This window comes from Ahaetulla prasina, chromosome 1 (genome assembly GCF_028640845.1).
Source record: "Ahaetulla prasina isolate Xishuangbanna chromosome 1, ASM2864084v1, whole genome shotgun sequence".
NCBI classification, from domain to species: Eukaryota; Metazoa; Chordata; class Lepidosauria; order Squamata; family Colubridae; genus Ahaetulla; species Ahaetulla prasina.
Genome location: NC_080539.1, coordinates 97,398,946 through 97,422,520, shown reverse-complemented (window position 1 = coordinate 97,422,520; position 23,575 = coordinate 97,398,946). Strand labels below are relative to the sequence as shown.

The 23,575-nt window shown below is 33.4% G+C and overlaps 1 protein-coding gene across 5 annotated transcripts; it reads right to left on the bottom strand.

Moving 5' to 3' along the window:
• Positions 1 to 2,007: 2,007 nt before the first annotated feature.
• LATS1 (large tumor suppressor kinase 1) lies at positions 2,008 to 23,503 on the bottom strand. Of its 5 annotated transcripts, none has more exons than XM_058169812.1 (8): positions 23,250 to 23,497; positions 18,846 to 19,311; positions 17,234 to 17,384; positions 14,403 to 15,883; positions 11,614 to 12,196; positions 8,818 to 9,000; positions 8,301 to 8,407; positions 2,008 to 5,825 (listed from the first exon to the last, which is right to left on the bottom strand). In XM_058169812.1, the coding sequence occupies exons 2-8, from the start codon at positions 19,194 to 19,196 to the stop codon at positions 5,319 to 5,321; spliced, it is 3,363 nt and encodes a 1,120-aa protein (XP_058025795.1). In that variant the 5' UTR covers positions 19,197 to 19,311; positions 23,250 to 23,497; the 3' UTR covers positions 2,008 to 5,318. The 5 variants fall into 5 exon arrangements, 4 of the variants coding, with proteins under 4 accessions (XP_058025795.1, XP_058025787.1, XP_058025769.1 ...); XM_058169804.1 differs by having other exon boundaries at positions 14,403 to 15,886; positions 18,846 to 19,336; positions 23,250 to 23,496; XM_058169786.1 differs by having other exon boundaries at positions 14,403 to 15,886; positions 23,250 to 23,496.
• Between the last annotated feature and the right edge of the window lie 72 nt (positions 23,504 to 23,575).

Sequence of the window (23,575 nt, the reverse complement as noted above, 5' to 3'; positions counted from 1 at the left end):
TAAATATGATTGCTTACATTGTGATTGTCATTCAGTCATAAGCTATGTTAAAAATGGATAACTCATCGCTAGCTCAACCTTTTTAAAAAATTGAGTACTTGTTTATTTACCTATTTATCAAAATTGTCTGGCTTTGCACACAAAACCACGCCAAAATTACCATAGTGTTTGGGTTTACATAACATACTGAGGGATAATCAGCCATATTTCACTGTGGTATGTTGAATGATCCTAACTTCCAATTCCAAGGGGTAAAACTAGTGATATACCAAATGGCCGTTATCGAGTGCATGGATTCTTCAAAATATTCAGATGTACATACCTGTTTTCCAGGTTTACTTTGTTTTTAAAATGTACAAAGAACAGTTCAAAAATGAGACGCAATTCATAAAGATATGAAGAAAAAACACTAAAATAGAAAGAAAACCTGTATCTGTGGCAGAATAGTGATCTAGTAACAGTTGCAGTTTATACAGGATTTCAGTAAGCAAAAGCTACAGACACAGGGTCTATTTGTACGAAAATATATTTGCTATTTAACCCTCCTATTTGCTTTATCAAAACAGTGGTCAAATGGCTGTGCCCCAAAAGACCAAACCACCTCCATTTTTGTAGTCTCGGTTGAGGAGAAAATAGTTGTAACCTAAATCAGAAATATCTAAATGAAATCTGCACTTAAGAGCTTATGGTTGTCACTTAATAAGGGCAATATCAATTGTCTTAATTTCTACCTATATAACATTTGTTAAATAAAATAAAACATTTATGAAATTCTGGCACAAGTCAACATTAAGAATATTGATGACTGGTACCATTGTAGTTGGTTAACCAACAGCGGGTAGATTCATGATAGTAATTGGGAGAGTCTCCTTTCTTTTCTTGCACTGAACTTAAGAACATTCTTAAGAACATGTTCTTCATTGCAGATACATACAGTAGACCTACATAATAGTTACCTGAACCTATTAAATTTGTAACTATCTGTTACACTGTAAATACAAACTAAAGCAACTTCAGGATGGAAACAGGAAATTAAGACACATATATGAAAAAAAGTCATCCTATTATGCCGAATCATTTCTGGCTGTAGTAAAGAATGAGAAGACTGAAGAATAATGAATGATGTTTGGTGGGGGTGCTACCCTTGTTAGAGAAACGTATCAGGCTAATTTATTTGTAGAATCTGAGTTGTTAAACGAAACAGCTATTTTTGAGATTGTATTTTTGAGATTGTAAACGGAATAAAAGCAAGATGCAATAAATCAAGGCAGTACAAAGAAAGTAGTTAGGATCAAAAATTTTACATTGCTGAGTTCAATTACAGTAGCTGAAAAGTAATTTAAGCAGCAATCATGACATTTTTACATGTATGTGAAGATAGAGGGGCAGACTCTTATTGCTTAATCTGTATTTATGTGCAAATCACATGTGTATGCTCTATAGAGATTATAAAGATCAATTTTATTAATATCAGAAATCTATCTTTATCCAAAGTTTAGCTTTATCCATATTTAGTTAATTTTTAGGAAAAAAAGATGAAAATTCTTTATGATTGCAGATGAAGGAGCCAATATTGTTGAGGCCTGTTCATGGTTTATTATGCCTAAATTTTGCCACTCAACAGCCAAAAAATAAAAATAAAAATCCTAGGATTTTATTTTCAGTCTGAAGTATTTATATGCTATAATTTATATTTCTCTATAGAAACACTATACTGGTTTATGGAAATGTGATCATAAAACTGCCAACTAAAACAATTTTTAAATGGAAACTGCATTAAAAATTAAATCTGTTACTACACTATTCTATTTTTCTGAGATTGAGTTGTTTATATCACCTTGTGAATTTCCTCTTAATGTACCCTAATTAGAAAATATGAATAAGTAAGGCAATAATGAAAAATAGCATACCATACCTATTATGAAAATAATAGGAATTTTGTATTCCCTGTTATTACAGAAAATCAAGCAATCATATTTTTCAACATTACAAATTATGTCAACTTAAGCCACTGAATTTAAATTTTATTATCCTAACTTATGGTACACTAAAGAAAACTGATTTCAAAACATAAATATATCTGTACAACACTCCAGAAATTTAATCTATCAGGTATTACAAGCAGAAATTTGCAAAGTTGATGCATGTATACAGTGTGTCAAGACACTACTTTTCTAAAAATAAATTTTTTTATCAGCAGAGTATTTATAGTATAAAAAGCATACATAAAATGCAATATAAAAGTTAATTTTGAACAGCACCTTTTAGAGCAGGGCACTCTATTTACTATTAGATTCAAATATTATGTTATAACAAATGTTTCATTTCAAAAAACATATATTGCAGAGAGAATTTAGTAGTACTTTGGGATAACAGCAGTATCTATTATTCCACTCACATTGCATTTCCTAGAATCTAGATGTATCAACATCCCAAGAACATATGTTCCATCACAGCTTTGCACACTGGAAATGCAGATTTGCTTTTAAGTTTCAAATTAACTTTAATCATATGGTCTACTGCTTCTGCTACAAATATGGTAGAAAAGCTCCAGTAAAAGGGCCTGCCCTAAGATGGAATGTAAGAGAACAGTATGCCAATATTTACAGTACAATGATATCATAATAGAATATTTTATAAATACAGTGCTTATGTATATATGTAAAAAAGCAAAGCATTGAAATTTTATGTTTAATTGAAGACATTTTATTCAAAACCAAAATATTATTTGTGTTTTGTTGAATTCAAATGCAAAAATGAATTTGGACATACTGAAAAACTTAAATGTGAAAAAAGCCAGAACAACTGAAATATATGCAAAGATAAATGTGGCAAGACACACTACAATATACCCTGGATTCATACTAGAGAGACTCTAAAACGAAGTGTAAGAAAACCTGCAAGTGAGAAATCCTAAAAATATACAAAATGAATTGTAATAGGCAAGAATAATAGTGATGTCACAATTCATAGAGAATATTTTTGTTTTCCAAAAGAATTTATAGGTATGTTAGAATACACTAGTTTTTACATTCAATGAAATAGAATTATTCCAAAAAAGGCTTGCAATACATTAAATTCACATCAACATATTACATGAAGCTTTTCAGAATATGAATTTTAGCTGTCCTAATTTAACCCTGTCCTTCATTGGAATGGGATGGCCTGTAAGGCAGAATTTTATTGTTATATGTTCCAAATCTTTAGAATTATAATATATGTATTTTTCAGCATACAAATACTAACAAGCTTAATTAAAACAATTAATGTAAAATACACAAACATTGTGCTATTATTCCTTAGCTGAAAATCGCAACATATCCGAAAGATCACTTTTCCTCTATTTCCAATGAAAATGAATGTGTCTTTGATGTTTATCTGTGTAGTTAAATACCTATCAATTTCAGTATAGTATATGCTTAATTTTTGATTGTTATTCAATAAGTTAATCAATGAAAATTCTGTTTTCAAATTTACAAAGCAGTTTCCCAAGAGCAGATTAGATTTATCTGGTTTTAACCAGATAAACCAGAAATATATTATATTTCATTGAAAGACAAATATAATAATAATTTGCCAGTTTAACTGGAAATCCTAAATATTAAACCAAGGTCAATCCTCTTTATACTATGAATTATTTTACAAAGCAAACAAATCTCAAAAATTATAACTGTACACTGCATTGTCTGCACTCTGGCTCATATATAGAACCTATTGTTTTGGTGGTAGCTTGAAGCAGAATTATGTGATTGTCCACAGAATGGTGTGTAAATAGGAGGGCTGCGTATACTAACTGAAAAAAGGTACATAACGTGTTTATTATGTTCATGTAAGAAGTACAAAGCTGAAGAGTGGATCGGAACTGAAACAGTAGATATGTTGGAAAACATTTTTAGAAGATAGGCCATTTTTCATTTGTCTAAACTCTACTGATATTTTAATATATCTGCTCAAAGAGAATCAAAGGTAAGTGACAGACATTGCTGCAAAGGGACAAGTTGTACTTCTATTGCTGAAACTAAATATGTTTGGCCTGAAAAACAGGCTAGATAAAATGTTATTGAGAAGTTACTTGTAAGCCACACTTCTTTTAAATGAAATAATCAGCATAAATATAATAAACAATAAATAACTGGCTGGGGAAAAAAGAGAACCATTTTCTAAACTTTTTTAAAAAAAACAACCCAATACGTGCATATTTTAATGTATGACATTAGAAAGCACAAAATGTAGTGCTTGGAGATTCTTCAGATACAAGAATACAGTACTAGCACAGGGAGCTTGAAATATTTACACAGTGCTATGCTATATATCTGTAGATAAAAAAGCAGAATATTTAAAAAAGCAGAGTATTGCCAATAGAAGGAAAAAAAGCTACAATGGCAAAAGATGCAGCTTTTTTCTTTAATCTCAGGGTGTTGATTCAGAATAGAACAATGGTGTAAATTATATTTAATCCCTGTTAAGCATGGACTGGAATTATTCCAACCTAGTAATTTGGGAATACTAGACAGTGTAAAATAGTTATTAAAACAGATTTTGCAATTAGATATCACGGGTTTAAATATTTTTAATTTTGTCAAAATTTGCAGAATTGCAGAAAACTAAAATCAAACTTTTAACATTAATTTTGTGATAAACAGTTTTTGTTAGCTATCTAACAGCTGACATTTTGAGTTGCTGCATAGGATCACCAATTACAATCTGTTATGCAAAGTTGAAAATAATTATAATCTGATATAAACTGTTTATTGTAAGGATACAGATAGTTTGAAGTGCAATCTTTTTTATATATAATGAAAAGCTACTATTTTCAATGGACTTAGTTATTTCATGAATGTTAGATTCCACCTTTGTTCTATAGCCAGAGCTCATAATAACTAATGATCTTATACTTTGTTTTATATATATTGTATTTGATAATATGGCTAACTAGACAAAGTGTCTGTGAGTGTACTAAGAATTAGCTAATGCAAGAAAGGCAATGACTGCAAAATTCTGGAAGAAAGTAATGGCTGTGGTTTATAAAAAAATAGGCATCTCATTTCCTAAAAGAAATCACTATATTCTGTTTACAAAAAGCTTAAATTTATAATTTATTTTTCCTAATATTACTATTTTCTATATTAAGCACTAACAATGATGGAATAAATTAAAGATGAAAAAGGGCTAGTTATGAGAAAAAAATTGTGAAAAAAATTGGAATAATTAGCCTTCTCCAATCCAAGAGGGTACAAAGTCAGCTTTCTAACAGTATCTCAGGATTTTTTCCACACATAATAATTTGAGAAATTCAGAAACACAGTTTATCTTCTGTATTAAATGTAAACTAGATCACGATTTTGGACTTCTCTACTGGTCCTCTCATCATCTTCATCAGATTGCGATTCTAATCTACAAGAATTAGTGTATTCATATTCAATAGGCTTTGGATAGCTATATGGATACCCATTGTCATCAAAAAACCTTCGAAACGTGAATTCATAAAAAGCATGCTCAGGATGTTTACCGTTTTTATACCACCCATTAAGTGTGTCATTTACATTCCCTTCTTTATCTTCATTCCATAATTTATCTGGATCAATTGGATCAAAATTTGATGTATCAGTGGGATGTGTAATTTTAGGAATATAAAAAGCAGGTTGCTGCCGTAGATCACTTGAAAAATCAATAGATTTAAAAAATGGGTGTGCTTTTATTTCATCTGCACCATTCTTGCCTAAGCGGTCATCTGGTCCTCGGCAGAGCTTAATAATAAGATCTGATGCCTCTGGAGTTAGTTTTGCTTGCAGTGGGATGTGCAGTGATGTTTTCCAATTGATAACCTTTATTTAAACACAAAGTTAAAAGTTTCAAATTAAACACACACTCGTACACCTTTTTCTTCAGGAACTAACACATTCAAAAAACTAAAAGCAAATATTTCTGAACCACTACTGCCCTGTTCAGGGAAAGAGCCTAAAAACTTGAATCACAGCAAAGATTTATGCTGGGGCAGTTTGCATGGGGAGTCAAAAAGTTGAGAAGGAGGCCTGCCCCTCTTTTGTGTTTTCTTTGTGATGCATGTAAAAAAGGGGTGGGCCACTGATTGCATAATTGCCATCTTGACTTTTTTGACTCCTACAGATGACCCTGGATTAATACCAAGTGGGGGGCAAAATCTAAGTTAGCATTTTGCCCTTAATAGACAGGATAACTCTTCCTCTTGCTTCTATGTGTAAATATTTTAATAGAAGGATTATTTTGTCACTTTGAGGATTTGCTTTGCTTCATAATTAAATGTAAAACAAAAATATTTCGATTTTAGTGAACTCTATATAATAGAAATCCATTATTATTAACTGTATACATCAAATATTTTTTTCTATCTTCAGTGTGTTTTAAAATTGTAATTCAGACTTTTACTGAAAGACTGGAGCAAAATGATTTCTGGGGAAGAAATTGCAAACTGAAGAATGGAGACAACATCTGTGATAGAATGAAAACCAAGCAAGTAAACCAGCTCCAATTCCTCTCCAAACAAGGAGAGGACTTAAAATCACTGACAAGTGCTCCAGACAGTTGTTCCTCATGAGGAGTCCACAAGACAGCAGTCTAGGTGAGACAAACGAATAGCCATCTTACTCAAACCATGACTGATGCTCAGGGACACTAGATTTACATTTCTTATCAGTATCAGAAATTGCTTGTTGACTGCTATAATAGCTTGTAAACTGTGATTTTTATCTATTAGGAAACTTTGGATCAACAAATCTGAAAACCCCAGGTGAGTTTAATTTAATTCTCACAGAAAGACATAAACAGCAAAAATTAGAACTTTTGATTTTGAAAATTGCAAATTGACTAAGAATCCAAATGAATTTGAAATAACATTTTCCAATAAATTGTAGGAGTCTTTCCTGTAGGAAAATGCTTCGTTTAAAAAAAACACGGTAGGATGGGACTTTGAAGATAGATAGATAGAAGATCTAGGAGAAGAGCACTCAAATTTAACTTACTAATATAGAATGAAGTAAAATATTTTAGCACTGGACATATTGAAGAATATTTTTGAACAATGGACCTAGAAGTCAATTACAAGTGTACCTAAATGTTGTGTAAGAGGAACAAGTTTTATCTGACAGCTTTCAGACTGATTTGAAAGCGAATTTAAAAATGATAGGCTCCAAGTATGGAAAAAGATGCTACACTGGACATAAGAAAGAAATCATCTGATATCTTAAAAAGGATGTACAATAACAAACTTAGATAATTTTCCTATATTGGATTTGCAAAAGAGACATGTTATATTTTAAAGAATTTTGTGAGAAGGGCCAAAGAAATTAAAAAGAAATCAAATTCTAGGACATTATTTGAAGGGATTACCTAAATATCAAGACTGTTAAAAATAAAAGGAAAGAATATAAAATTGATTTATTTAATAAAGACTGACTGAGTCGAAACTGGGCCTGAGAGAGGAAGGCAAGGGGCATAGCCGAAAAACTATGACTCAGTCTCTAGGCAAATCCAACTGTAGCAACCCATTCCTGGCCTATTCCGCAGCTACACTGGAGAATAAATATATTTTTGATCTCTGATAATTCTTAATGCTGATCAGGTCTGAAATGACAAGACTTTAAGGATTATTTTATAGAGAAGAGATGGAACATCAGAAGAAGAGATTATTTCCTATATTTTGAGAGAAGTGAAAATAAGTTACTAAAATTGTGATGAACTGGGAAATCATTTCTTGAAATATTTCTTTTCTTTTTCTTTACTATATTATTTTTCTTTCTGTATTTTTCCCCTACTTTTTTCTGCATTTTCTGTTGCACTTCTTTTCTTTTTTAGTTTGTATTAGTTTTAATTTTCCAATAGCAATTTTTAATAAAATTACAATTAAAAAAGAAAGACTAGAGCAAACCATCACTTCATTTACTATGACTTCTATTTTAAAAGAGTGACAAAATACATAAAGAAATCAATAAAAACATGTCCTGCAGATGAAACAAGGCAATAAAACTAGTCTACTATAAGGTCTTATAGAGAAAACATATTACCTTCTCTCTTTGATTAGGATAATTTCACATTTTTATGTTAGAATAATTTCACACTTCTATAAAAAGAAAATAAAGTAGGTTGGTAGCTCCCTCTATTAAAATCTTGGGAAGAAATAGTATCAAACTACAATTGTGTATAAGCATACATACAGAGAAAACATATTATATATACATTGTTCTAAGTTAAATGCAGACCAAAGCTTATCTGGCTTCTACACATTATTATACACAGAGGCAACTGATATTTTTTTATCCAAATACCTTCATTTGCGTTTCCAATGGTGTTTGTGCTAAGAAGGGAGGTTGACCTACTAGCATTTCAAAAAGAATCACTCCAACACTCCACCAGTCACATAGCTGTGTATATCCTGAAGCAAAAGAAAACTCAATAATTACACAGATCAACAGTAATTCTAAATTTCTTTCTAACAATGTACTAGCTATTATGCCAGTACAGTATTTCCCAAACATCTAGCACAAGGGTGTCAAACTGGCGGCCAGATGTGACCCAGTGAGTTTGACACCCCTGATCTAGCACACCTGACTTTTAGGGCTTACAATTGCACTTGTTACATATTAATATATTAGGTTTTGTTTCTTACAAATTAATTTAATTTATAATTTTTGAGCTTAACATTATTAAGAGTTATTGCCAACAGACCTGCAGCGTAGTGGAACTACCTTGTAGTTAAGATTGTTTTCAGGAGCAATTTTTCAAAAACTAGCCATCAACCCCAGCTATAGGAAAAAAAGGAAAGGAAAAAAAGGAAAGCTTTACCTGTCCGTAATAATACTTCTGGTGCAATGTAATTTGGTGTCCCAACAAGTGAATGTGCTAGACAGCGCTGATGTTGACGTGCTGCTCTACGTTCAAGAGGCTTTAGTCTATCTCCACATCTACAGCTTGCTGGATCTCCCCATTCATTACTGAAATCCATGCTGTCCTGACGGGGATGGTCACCTAACATGCAAAAGCCCAAACATTACTATTATGTTTAACCTCCAGTTATCAATCAAGTTCCACAGAATCTATTTTTAAAAGTATGATTCTTTTTTTTAAAAATATCTAATTACAATATAGCATTTCAATATATCAAATTACAGGACTTTGATTAAAAGCAAGTAGGGATTTAAGAGGATTTTTACTTTGATAAACAATTATTGGGAGCTACCCAAGAAGAATATAATGAATTGGAAGGACTCTTGAATAAAATATCATGTTGTGAGCATGCAGCCTCAATAATTCAAAGTATTACAATTTATTATTTACCTGTACAAACATGCATAACTGACAACTGGATTTTGGCAGAGAGGATTTTCAGCCCCTGAATGGAACCTCCCAGAGTCTCTCCCAACCCATACAATCACTTAACAACCAAAACCAGGAGTTCCAGAATTGCAGTCATGTGATGTCTCACATAATACCTGCTTTCTGAATGATCCAAGATTCTAGGCTCAACTGTGGTCACAAATTAAGGACTAGCTATATACATTGTGAGCAGAACTGCTAAGTTTATAGTTAAGGCAGCTCAGCTAACAAACCATTATAATGAATAGACTGGATTATCACATAAAGGTGATGTATTTATCTGAATGCTGATTCCCTGTATTTACCACATATATATTTTATTATTTTATTACTGTATTTACTTTTATTTACTTTATCTTGGAATTAGATCCTGTATTTTACTTTTATTTTATTTTCTCTGATATGGTCATGTCTAATCAATTAATTAATTGTTACAAATATTACAATTTCATCATTTAGCATATATTCTAACCTTAGTTCCTTTATGAAATGTTAATGATCAAGCAAAAAAAATATATGAGCACAATTAGAAAATCATTATGAGACCCTTCCGATACTAGATTGGATTTATTTTTTTTAGCAAAAAGTCTATTGTATTTTAGGCATTAAAGACTGCAAACCATCTATAAAAGATGTTGGGATGGAAGTAAGATGATCTGTATTTACATGATATACTTTGGGACAAGTCTGAAAATAGCTGATAATGGAGACCAGCTATTTATCAATTATAAGCATTTTATTGCCAATCAAATTTTTAAACTGCCTGAATTATTTTAGTGGAATTTCAATTGCCTAACATTACAGAATGGCAATATATTTAATTAAAGCTTTGATTGAGTCTATCTATATTAATAGTATCTAAACTTTCCTACATTACTATCAGCACTAGAACATATTTTGGATTATTCTACCTGTTTCATTAGGTTATAAGAATAAAACGGGTAAAGGAACATTACTAATGTGGTACTGTAGATTTTTGTTTTTCTTTTCTTTACATTAAAGCAATGTAAAAAAAAAGGAGCAAGATGAGAAGAGAAATTGCCTCTTAGCAGAAATTTCCCATAAGTAGAAAGCCTCCTCCAATTCCCAGGCAATATTAGATTTTTTAAATTTATTAAATATCATCTGGACTCTTTTTCTCTCACCTTGAGGTCAAAGAAAGAACTACCTAACCAGGAAAAGGCAAGGTTAATAATAATAATAATGACACAAGAGTATTTGTAACCGACTAAATAAAAGATATTCAGCACTTCTTAAATTTCTGTTCATGGTCTCCAACATAAACCTGGAAGTTTTCTCTGAATATACTTTAAAAATCCTTGTAATTTTCTTAATTTTAATTTTGACTTTTTGGAAGTTGAGGGCTCATAGGTTGTCAATGCCTGATTTAGTTAGCCTTTTCAAATTATTTTAATTCTAGATCTAGACACCAATCAGGTCAAGGGCTACCAGTTGTAAAATGGTAAGTAGATGGAAGCAAAAATTAAGAGACTGTTTTCAGTTTCTTTTTCCTGATTTCTCGGGGTTGTCTGGATCTTTTTGCAATCCAGATCTGGTAGCCATGAGTGAGTGCCCAGTAGATGTAGAAATCACATCCTTATTTTTGAATAACTCTGGTTTTCTTCCGGACTTTTTTAAATGTTCTGTATAATATAAAGAGACACTGAAAGACAAAATATCAGGCTATATACTGTATCCTTTTCCACCTTTCTATTCCTTACTTTCCACAAAATAATGTATCCATTAGATTTTTCAACTTTTAAAAACAGGAAAAGAAGTTCTCTCTGTTTACTTATTCAAACTTTCAGTATTGCACACCAAATTAAGAATTAAGTAGATAAAGTTATATAATTTATAATAGGAGAATAATTTTTAAGTTTCAAAAGATAGTTACTAATGCTTTAATTTTGATGGGAAAGAAAAAAAACCCCATCTGTACTATTATAATTTTAGTTATTGTTGGCAAAAAGCCTAAAATTAAATATATTCAAACATGTGCTAAACCAGCTGATTTTTGGAAATTATAACATTTTAAAACATGATACATACAAATACACACTATCTTCTTATTTTAATTTCAAATTCACTTACAAAGAATTTCCTATGTTCTGGAATGAATAACTACAGTTATAATTACTTTACAGCATGTTATGATATCCAGCCAAATCATCTGGTAGAAAATATAATACAAACCAATATCTTGTTGTTCTGTGTGATAATAATCTAACACATAAAGACAATTTTGGGACAAACTGCTTGCCTTACCACTCTGATAGTATTTGGAATCGTGTGTCCATCGAAAGCCAGTACAAAGTCCAAAGTCTGTCAATTTGATATGGCCGTCACGATCAATCAAAATGTTATCAGGTTTTATGTCTCTATGAATGAAGCCCATCTTGTGAACACTTTCAACAGCACAGGTCAGTTCTGCTATGTAGAATCGGGCCATATTTTCGGGAAAAACTCCCATTCGAATTAACAAGCTCATCATGTCTCCTCCTGGAATATAGTCCATTATAAAGTACAAATTGTCCTTATCCTGGAACGAATAGTATAGACGCACTACCCATTCATTATCAGCCTCTGCAAGAATATCCCGTTCAGCTTTAACATGAGCAACTTGGTTTCGAAGTAGTACATCCTTTTTTCGAAGAGTTTTTTTTGCATATAAGGCATTTGTATCTACCTTTCTTGCCAAACAGACTTCTCCAAATGCCCCAATTCCAAGAGTCTTAATTTTAACAAACATTGATTTATCCATTTTAGCTCTTTTGAGACGGATGTAGTTGGACTCCTTTTGGCAAAGCATTTTCCTCATTTGATCTTGGGCCTCTTGGGATAACCCAACCTATGCAACAAATGTAAAAAAAAAGATAGTGAATTTTTTTTTAAAGAAAAGTAAACTATATTGTTCCTTAGGGAATAATACTCCCATTTTTATTATTTCAGTTTATTTTATTGCAACATATTAGGAAACAATCAAAACACTTCAGAACAATATACAACAAAATGTTAAAATGAGATATTATAAACAATCATACTCAAGAGCCATGCACAATAAGGCTCAAAATTCAAGGACAACTTTTTAGCAAGAAATTCCATCAATAAAACTAGATAAACTAATTAGAAGATTGTACTATTCTTAAAAGTCACAAAGTGATGCTTTGACTGACATTCCAACAAATACTTTTACACTTAGGCCAGACATATACTATCTATTTACTATGAAAATGCACTTAATTTCTTCCCATATGACTTTCCAGCTTCTAGCTTTCATTCAAAAATCTTATTTTTAATTACATTCAATACAATCTTAAACTAAACATCTACATAAACAAATATCTGGCAGAATGAGTACAGTACTAAACAATTCAGCCACTTTGAACAATGTAAATGAAATAAAAAAGTGTATATGTATTGTTGTCCTTGTGCAACTGTAGAACATAAAAATAAATATGGTATACAATATTAGTGATCTAATATAAATACATTCAAATACAGTGAAACAAAGCATGCTTAATTTAAATGCATGTAAGCATGCAGAGTCCCATAAGAAAGGATCCATGCTATTCTTTAATTAGAATACTTGTCTCCAAAATATTACTTGCCTACCCAGTAACGAAGGCTACAGATGTCAGGAAAGCTTCCAACACCTTAATAGTTTAAACCAGCTGTTAGTGAAAGTGAAAAGGAAAGAGACTAAGAATGAACATGTAGAAAGAACAAGAAATTTAACTGACTCAGACATCAGCTAGTTTCCTACTCATAAGGATGAAATTTACCAAATAATTTTTGAAAATACTGTAATTAAAATGGCACTTCTACAGATGACATGAGAACTTCAAACCCAGCAGATATATAATATAAATAAAAAATAATTGAGGTTGAAATGAAATTCTAGTGCACTCAAAAAACAGATGCAATTTCACTACTTTTCCAACATGTAAAAAAGGTAAGAATTTTGAAGAAGCTTATTTTTATTGGAAATCAATTGTTAAATCTTTTTTTAAAAATATCCAACAAGAGTCAGGCTATATTATAACAAACAACACTAAACATACCCTTATTCATAATGAAATAAAACAAAATACTTTTTCTATTCAACTAGCCAATATATACAAGATCCCACAAACTCCCAGTTTTATTAAGCTTTATCTATAACTATCTTAGACTGTGCTGGTTCATAGCAGTTTTTATTTGAATCAGGACAACCTATGTGCACAGACAATTAGTTGCAAGTATCAGATTTGGGAAGCGCTTTCTGGTGGTGCCAAGCCCATGGCAGTGCTTGGGTGTTAAATCCTTAATCTTCCTGGCCCAGTTTTATTGAAGCAGCATGTTTCTGATGAACTTCTGTTCTATGTTCTTGGTGGATGCCTAAATATTGTTATCTATATCCCCATTCACACTCCTATAAGCACTTTCTGTTATGAGCAATAAAATAAAAATGAAATGCATTTAGTCATTTGTTGTTTTTATGTTTGATTTGTTTCTGCTTCCTGTTAGACTGTTTTATGTTTACAATTTCTTGGACTATAATGCAATCAATCACATAATCATAAAGATATTTAAGAACTTAATCTGACTGACCTGAATAGGATTGCACTATAAAAATTGGTAAGCTATTACCATTTTAGTAAAGGCAAAGTTTTCCCCTATCCAGTCATGTCCAACTCTAGGAGGCAATGCTCATCTTCATTTCTTAGTTGAGGGAGCCATCATTGTCTAAAGACATTTCCATGGTCATGTGGCCAGCATAACTATATGCCAAGGTGCACAGAATGCTTTTACTTTCCCAGCAAAGTGGTACCTATTTATCTACTCGCATTTGCATCCTTTTGGACTGCTAGGTTGGCAGGAGCTGAGGCAACTAATGAGAGTTCACCTGTCACACGGTGCTCAGGTCTTGAACCTGGCCTGTCAGATTTGCAGTCTTTAACCTGCTATCACGTCCTGAGCAATTACTGTTTAAGTCTAAGGCAATGGTAATATTACAATTTCAAAGTATATTCCATACAAATCAAAACTTAAATAGAAATAATTTTTAAAATTACCCTCATCATTTCATTTTCAAGCTGTTTCTTACGATGCAGTCGCTGTTGATGAGATTTGAGTATGTTTTCAACATGCTGCTCCATAAAGAATTTAAAGGCTTGAGGAGAATAGCTTTGAATACGGGATTCCCTTCGTTCTTCATCTCTTTTATTCTTCCTAACAGGAACAGGGGAAGTTGTTATTTGCTTCTTCTCTCTATCGATTGTCTCACTGTTCTCATTCTTTTCAGCATCCTCTTCTTTAGGAAACCCTGGCTGATCTTCTTTGCCAGGCTTTGTCATAGCTTCATATGGGGTGGCAGATAGATTTGGATGTAATAAATGCTTTGGATAAGGAGGGGGTGGTCCTTGATAATTTCCACCTTCTGCTGCAGGTGAAATGACTGGCACAATTGTACATGGGCCCTCAGAAAAGGAGGTGGGCTGGACCGTTTGCATTGGTTGAGAAATCCAAGAAGGGTGAGTAGGAGCTAAGGCAGTTTGCAGTTCTGGTTTCAATACACGCATACTTTTTACTGGCTGCTGTATAGGAGCTGGAGTAACGGCTGTAACTGTTGTAGCAGAAGACTGTGAATTTGCAGCATGGTTTTGTCGGTTTCCAACATGATTATTGAAAGAATTTGACCTTACTGGAATATTGGATTGCCATACTGGGATGTCATGTCCATTTCCAGATGATGATTGTGACCAGGTTGTTGGAATTCCTGGAACATTTATGTTATATAATTCCATATTATGGCTGTTTCTATTTGGCACCATCATAGATTGAGAAATGTTCCCATTAGGATATGCTGAAAGGGAAGCAGGACCTCCTGTTTGCATCTGCAAAGGTGTAGGACTTTGTCGGCTTGTTGGGGATATTGGATAAGGAGGAGGTGCTTGGCGACTTGCTGAGTTGCCAGGCACAATATTTTGATGAACAATATATTCAGCCTGACAATTGCCATTTTGTATTCCACTCCTTCCCGATGAAAAACTAAATTTGCTATTAACTGAATTTTGCATGATTATTGGTTGTCTACCAACAGGAACTGAACTAATACCTCTTTGTCCCTGCACAGAAGGATTCATAGATGATGAATTCATAGTTTGGGGAGGATAACCATCCTGCCATGATCCTGGAGGCACTGGAGAAATGCGAGATATCATATATTCCATGTTCCCCGAATACCGTTTTGTTTGAGAATTTACTTCCCAGGAAGGAGGAGGTGTTCCTCTGGGAGGGGGGGGTGGTGGAGTAACACTCCTGACTTGAGGTGGAGGTGGTGGATTCACTCTTTGTCCATTACCAGGGTGAGCCTGAGCAAATGCATTAATTCCAGACCCAGATAATGGTCTTCCTACTTCACCCTGAGAAATAGGGCTTTCTGAATGAAAAGTAAGGCCATCTCCCAGTGCAGAAGCATGTCTCTGGGGTACCAAAGATTCTTTAGAACCTTTCCAGCTTTGTCTACGGATAACTGACTGCTGTACTGCTCCTCCTGCTTTTTTAAAAAAGTAAAAAGACAAATTTTTTACTACTCATTTTAAAATTCTGGAATAGTCATTATATAAAAGATTGGAAGCAAGCATTTCTGACATAAAAATACACAGAATGAACTGATATAAAAATGAGATGAGAAACAATTTAAATCAAATTTCATATGAATTTATTACAAAATTTATTACATTTATTACAGACTAATGAATTTTTGAAACAATCTAAGTGCATATAGGTAGTCCTCGACTGACAACTATTTGTTAAGTGTTAGTTTGAAATTACAACAGCACTGAAAAAAGTGACTTACGACCATTTTTACACTTACAGTCGTTGCAACATTGTTATTATGTGATCAAAATTTGGATACTTGGCAACTGGCTTGTGTTTATGATGGTTGCAGTATCCTAAAGTAACGTGATCACCTTTTGTGGCCTTCTGACAAGTAAGATCAATGCTTGTCAACACTGATTAAGCAAAATTAAATTTCACTTAACTACCGTGTTACTAACTTAGTAACTACAGTGATTCACTGTAGCAAGAAAGATTGTAAAATGGGGCAAAACTCACTTAACAAGTGTCTTGATTAACAACAGAAATTTTGGGTTCAATTGTGGTCATACGTCAGACTACCTGTACTCATATGACAATGTAAAGTCCCTGGACCCAGATGTCCCGTGGCACTCCTGGATAGAGGACTGTAACATTGACCCTAAATAGTTTTTGCAATAAAAAAGCTCCAAAAGGATTTTGTTAATTGTCTCCTTCCTATTAATTCTTTGTGGCAAACTGGCCCTTTTCAAATTGCTTTTTTAAAAAATTCATTAGTAAGATACTCATTTATCAGTAAGATAAAGCGTATTTTTGGTACAGTTTGAATAAGGAAGTGCCTCTTTCCCCCTCTATTCTAGGTTCTTTTCCATAAGAATGTTTTTTAATTAGGAAAGGAAAACAACAGGCCTTACTTTCATGTTAATATATATGTGCCACTGGCCTTTAATTGTGGAGCTTGCCTACACAATATCTTTGGCAATCTTCTCACCTTTCTGCCTTCTTTCTACCTCTTTTACATTAATTATGAGAAACAGAGGTTAAATGAAGAGTAAAGAACGAGGCAGAGGAGTACTTTTATATCTTTATGCTATTGCATCGTGCTGGTGTTCACCTTTCAATATAATATACTACCGATATATTTGCCAATGAAGTTGCAACTAAAAACTTCATTTTAACTACAAATGTTAAAAACACTGTTTATTTTTCAGTCAGTATCTCTTATTTCAAATTATTTCCCATCAGTTTTGAAAACATACAAATTCCATTTCTCCTTCCCAAGGGTATATATGGATGTGCATACCTGGGGGCTTGGGGCCAGCAGTAAGGGGTCTAGATGCAGCTGCTGCCATTTGTTCTCGACGAGAATCTTGATAACTCATTTTACTTATAAATTCAATGGCTGCTTCTATGCTGCGACTATTGGTTTGTCTTAGAGCTTGCACAACCATATCCTATTGATGGGAAAAGTATACAAAAAAACAATTTCCCAATAAGATAGTTAATCATTTATAACAAAAAAAATGTCAGAAACACTGTATTTAATATTAGATTGAAAATATAAAGACTTAGTGCTATTATTCCTAATAATGCAATATTGGTATAATCTGAGCATCAATGGCATTGGAAATGTGGTCATTATAAAACAAGATGACATTAGCATGCCAGGGTGAATCTCAAATTATACAGAAAAACATTTTTTTCTAAATTCCAAGATCGGGTTCTTTACATCCACCTTGCACCCCCAAAAGCAAATCCCATTAACATATTTGAGAGAGTTTTTCTCCACAATTTTTATTAAATGCCGATTTAACAAACAATATCAGGTAACTACATTAACATAAATCCAAGAAGCAAATAAAAGATATAGAAAATACAAGAAAAAGCTACCACAATATGTATTCTACTACACGTATTCTATTTCTATATCTATTTACAATGTAAACAGAAATCTACTGTATATCTAAAGTATACCATATTATCATCTATTGTTATGGTATTTGCATAAAATCCATTCAAATTTGCTAAAACTGATTCCTACTTCTGATGTCTCATTTTAATTTTATGTGACAGGTTTTTTTTCCTAATGTGGCAGTTGAATAACCCTTGTTAAACCACATAAGTAACTTTAAAATAAGGAGAGAATACAAATCTGTTCAGCTAACTGATCTCTGGGTGGTTTTCAGTACTTTTTACCATGGTATCTTTCTGGATCCACAGAGAGGATTGGAGGTGTTTTGGAACTCACTTCCCCTCTATTCAACATCTATCCAAGATTGCTAGGTGAATTCATCCATCACCATGGAGTGAGATATCATCACTAATTGGTTACTATCAGTACACTGATGGCACCCAATTATACATCTCCATTGTTGTTGAATTAAGCAATGCTATGGACATCTTATTCTAGTGTATAGAAAATGTAAGGGTCTTGATGGGAAACAGTAGGCTTTAATTGAACTCTGGCAAGACTGAGTGACTTGGGGTTTTGGGCCCATAGGTTCTAAGACTCTATCTTCTTTGCTACTGGATGGAGGTCACACTACCCAAATCAGACCCTGTGAGCAATCTGAGGATTTTTCTAAACTCACGTCTCCTGCTCAAGGAGCAGGTAGCAGTTCTGGCTAGGAGGACTTTTGCTCAACTTTGTATTATGCATCAGTTGCATTTATTCTTCAAGAGGGTCTACTCAGCGTTTGTCGTATGCCACCCAGTTTCTTGCCTGTGAGATAGATGTCTATATGAATATGACAAACAAAGAAATGTAACTTGGGAGTAATAAGCAAATTCAAATAATGTGCACGGGAAACAACATAATCCTAATCAAACACATTTTTTGAATGTACTTCCCCAATAAATCACAACAATATTTTTGCTATTACCAATTTGATATCCCACTAGGAATTATATTTTACCTCATCAAATCCAGCAGCTTGCAGATCTTGAAACATCTGACGATTAACTTCTGATGTTCCTCTGGTTGAAGAACTTGTTTCATTTGCAAAAGGAAGTAGAGAATTTCTAATTTCTTGCAAAGCTTTATGGTAGGTAACAAATTTAGGGGGATTTCGACCTTGTCTGGGATCTTCAGTTGGTATTTTACCCATGTTTTGTTCAACTTTTGCAGCATCCGAAGGCTTCGGTAAATTTCTAAGGCTCTCTCGTATTTCTTGTAACATCTGCCGGCTGCTGCTAGTATAATTACTGGCAGGAAATGTTTTAGGCCTCATTTGTCTATATCCCTCTGGTTTCTCGCTTCTCTTCATGAACTCTTATAACTTCTAACCAAGATTTTCAATATGCTTAATACTGTAATCAGTTGGATGGCAACCTCAAAACACAATTGATCTTGATTCCAGTAGTACATCCATCCATTCAAGTCTAAGAGAATAGAATAATAGTCATTCTAAATAGAATAATAAAACACTGTTACATTATTGGAAAATGTTTTATTCAACTCTTACTTTTATCACATTCTTATGAATATTTGGTATGAAAACAAAGTTCCTTCTACTTAATATTTGGTGTTTACAATCTGAAGAAAATAACCCACTTTTACAATCCAAATCTAGAATAATAAAAGAATTGATATTAAGACTGTCTCCAAACTTATGATGACATCCTGCAGATACCCATCCAAATTCATTAGACACTTACCACCTTTTGTTGAAGAATTGTTTTAACCTTTCCATACCTGGCTAAAGATTCCCAAAAGAAGCCCGATCCATTTATGCATAGCTATTGATTGCTTTTAGCAAGCCAGGTCTCTTCTTGCAAGAAATTGGTTATGTTTAAGAAATTAGTTCTTGACTTCTGTTTTACACACTATTACTCAAACAACAAAGTATTTATTTAATCCTTAAAAGATATAAATGTTCAAATTAGAGGGATTGTTAGATTCAATATGTTTGCTTTTGTTTGCTTATTTATTAAAATAGATAGCAAAAAATTAAACTTAAATAGCAAAGCATTAGTAACTGAAACTTATTTTATTACTGTGAGCATAGTAATTATATTGCATAAATTTTACTGCTACTTTGATTAATCACTTTAGAAAGCCAACAATCAGTTTCTGTTTCCATCCATCTCCATCCCTAACTACTAGCCAGCTGCAAACGTTTATATTAGGAAACATTCTCTTTCTGATATAACTCTTTCATTTTAGTTCTGGGAGATAGTGCCAACAGCTAAAATGTTCCTTTCTAACCATCAGAATCTTGTAACAGTAAATACAATTCAGTGTAATGTAATTTATTATTATTAAAGGTAAAGGTAAAGAGAGAAAAGAAAAAAGTTTTCATTCGCTTTCCAAAAGAGATGGGAAAAATATAATTCCTAAAAGAGTCATTCCATTACTTGAAAGAAATATAAGAGAAGGCCTTCACCATTATACTTAGAGAGTGAGGGCACTTTAATGAATTGTTCTGATATATAGTCTGTATGTATCTATCAATCTCTTATTCTCTTAAAACTTTTTCAGTTTGTATTATTTTTAATAGTTTAAACAAATTTTATATTTTAACTGTTTGTTTTATTTGTATTTTTAGATTTTCTGCATGCTCTATGGACAGAAAGGAGAGATTTAGATCATAAAAAAATTAATAAGTACCAGTAAACCCCAATGTATCAAATCTACATTGCAGAGATTTCCAGTTAAAAATCTCAGTGGAAGTTCTTAAAAGAGATTAGTTATGATTCAATATAATGATCACGTTTCTGCCCATCCTCCATCAAAAATTGTAACAAAATTCTGGGGTGATTCAGAGGTCAATTCAGTATCAATTTTACCTTGATACCAGGAGTGTCAAACTTGTGATGACACGTCATCACATGATGTATTGCAACTTCGCTAAAATGGGGGTGGCCACAGCCAGCACATGACGCATCCAGCCAATGGGACGTGGGTTTGACACTCCTGCCTTATACTGTACTGAAAACCAGGGTATAAAAAACCTGCTTTCTCAAAATGCAATCCTTAATATATCAAATTTTTTCTTGAATGCACCTTATCTTATTATAATGCAAAAACTTTAAGATAAATGGTTTTATCTTAAATGGTTACATAAATAAATCAGATAAATTTCTAATGAAGATTATTTTGACCTAGATTATTTTGACCTCTATTTTTTTCACAAAAACATATGTAGTATTTTAAAGTTCTTTTATTTTTAGCGGAAATTGGCTAAATTCTTATAGAAGGTTACTAATTAAAAACATGAATAAAATGATAGATAGGCAGAATATCAAATACCATCTAGTTCACATCTCAGATATCAAGTCTACTGAGGCCTTACTCTCTACTGCATCACATCACTATAATTAAATTACTGTATTTTTAAGCTAAACCTCTGTACTGTACATTGTAAATCTAAAAACTGCTTAATAAAACATGTTTTTCTCTATTTTACAAAAATAGGATGCTTAACTATTTCTTTTCCTTTGTCAATATATATTCATTTGTCTTCAGAATGAACAAATAGTGACTGGAATGAGTAGTAGTGGCAAGAAGAAGGAAGACAGAATTTCTCTCCAGGTTTCAGCATGCAAACGTGCCACATAAAAAGTGAGCAAATAGATAGGAAACAAAGAAGAAAGTCACATCTGCCTCCAAATTTGTAACCAATATTGAATACAACTTAGTGCTTCCTACACTGAACCATGCTGAAATTAGATCAGTGGTAGTCAACCTGGTCCCTACCGCCCACTAGTGGGCATTCCAGTTTTCATGGTGGGCAGTAGGGGTTTCGTCTGATACTGAAGCACTTTCCTTTTTTTAAAAATTTAATTAACTTTTTTTAAAAATTTCATAGCATTATTTAAAAACATTTTCATTAGGTTTTCATAAAATTCCCCGTGACAATTTAAATTTCTGAAAATATACTATTTGTATCACCCGCGCATAAGTTTAGTTCATGTAACGTAAGTGAAACTAAATAGCGCTATAGTGCGACCACAAACAAAAGAGCCTCATCCCAGAATAGCTCACGCATCTCCCCCCACACCACTCAGTTGTAACAGACAAGCAGAGCTGGTAGTTCCCCCACAAACCCAACTCACGATGCGTGAGAGGCATGCGCAGATGATGATACACGGCGCATTACCATGGAACCAGTGGGCGGTTAGAAAATTTTACTACTAACGGAAATACAAAAGTGGGCGGTAGGTATAAAAAGGTTGACTACCCCTGAATTACATAAACGATTCACACTGTGCCGAGCCAGAATTATTTGTGTATTATTTACCTGCACTGAAAATCCCCCAGTCAGTTGGACTTTGGCAGCATTAAAAACAAAATGGTAATAATGAACCTATTTGTGCTCTCAGTCTATTTGTAATTAATACAATGAGGCACTTATGAATAAATAAGATGAGACTGCATTGTTAAAAAGAAAATATGAAGCAATGACAAAAGTTGAAAAATTTATGTCAATGGAACATTATGAATTTGGAGAACAAAACTGTTAGTTTGCTTTTGCAAGAGTTGTTAAAACCTGTTCTAAAACAATCATTATGTCCTTTAAAGCTAGTATTATTTGGACATATTTAAATAGCCAAAAAAAACATGAACTAAACAACTTAGGACCACGTTTTGTAAATGTTTCTTTTATTCTCTTTTTAATAGGGCTGATATACCTGAATTCATTTCACTTCCCCTTTTCTTTCACATCCTTTTTCTATAGGGGATACAATGGTCTATTTTATTATAAAGACAAGAACTGAACCTTTATAATATTCAAATCACATGCTATTAATTATGTAATTTGATAAAATTTATAACTAAAACAAACACGTCAGAAGCCTTATATAAACAATAAACAATTAACACTTTTCCTGTTATCTTTACTACGCTAAGGACAACTATACACACACAAAAAAAATAAAACTCAAAAAAACAATTCACTGTAACTTGAGAACGTCAGATGATTCCCCTCCCCCAAACTGGTATATGCCTCCATTGTTTAAAAATCAAATAAACCGCAATAAGCAAATAAAGAAAAACGGTGCCCATTTAAAAAGAAAAAGCTCCTTTAAAACCCTACAAGAGATGCGATTTAGGCTTAAGGGACAGCAAGGGGAAGCGTAAGACACGCAGAGGCCAGGCGCTCGATGTAAGTGGGGGAGCTGCAGCGAAGTAATCTTAGGTGACCCGAGCTACGGGCGGGTGGGAAACACAAAGGAGTCGGGACGATTCCCGTCAAAGCGGCGGAGTGTCATAAAACCTTAGGCCAAGGCGTGCCCCGTCTCCGAGGCCTTCCTCATTAACTAGCCACCAATTTTCCTTTCCCTGAGGCGGAGCCCAAGCAAACCCATCTACCCACCTGCCTGGGGGAAAGGCGGTGGTGACAGCGCCTCAAGCCCAGCAAACCGGAGGAAGGTGACGACGGCGACGACGGGATTTCCCAGCGACAGCTACGCGGTTTAGCCTAAAACGTTCCGGCTCCCTTCCCTCCTCAATTTCTACCCCCCTTTTTTTTTTTTGAGGGGGGGGTTTCAATTCCGGGCCGCCATTTTGTCGGTGGGTTTGTCGCCCAAGATTCCCGGATGTAAAACCTTTTCCCGACTTCCTTTGCGTGTTCCGCCGGCTTGTTCTTTCTCCTCCTCCTCCTCCTCGCCCCCCCCCCCCACTACGCAGCCCGGAATGCGA

Excerpts from the sequence above, each read along its gene's own strand:
- LATS1 (XM_058169804.1), bottom strand. The coding sequence starts at position 19,196 with ATGAAGAGAAGCGAGAAACCAGAGGGATATAGACAAATGAGGCCTAAA. Across the intron at positions 9,001-11,613 it reads TTCCAAATACTATCAGAGTG|GTGACCATCCCCGTCAGGAC; the intron begins GTAAGGCAAGCA and ends TTTGCATGTTAG. Across the intron at positions 5,826-8,300 it reads CATTGGAAACGCAAATGAAG|GTTATCAATTGGAAAACATC; the intron begins GTATTTGGATAA and ends GTTTAAATAAAG.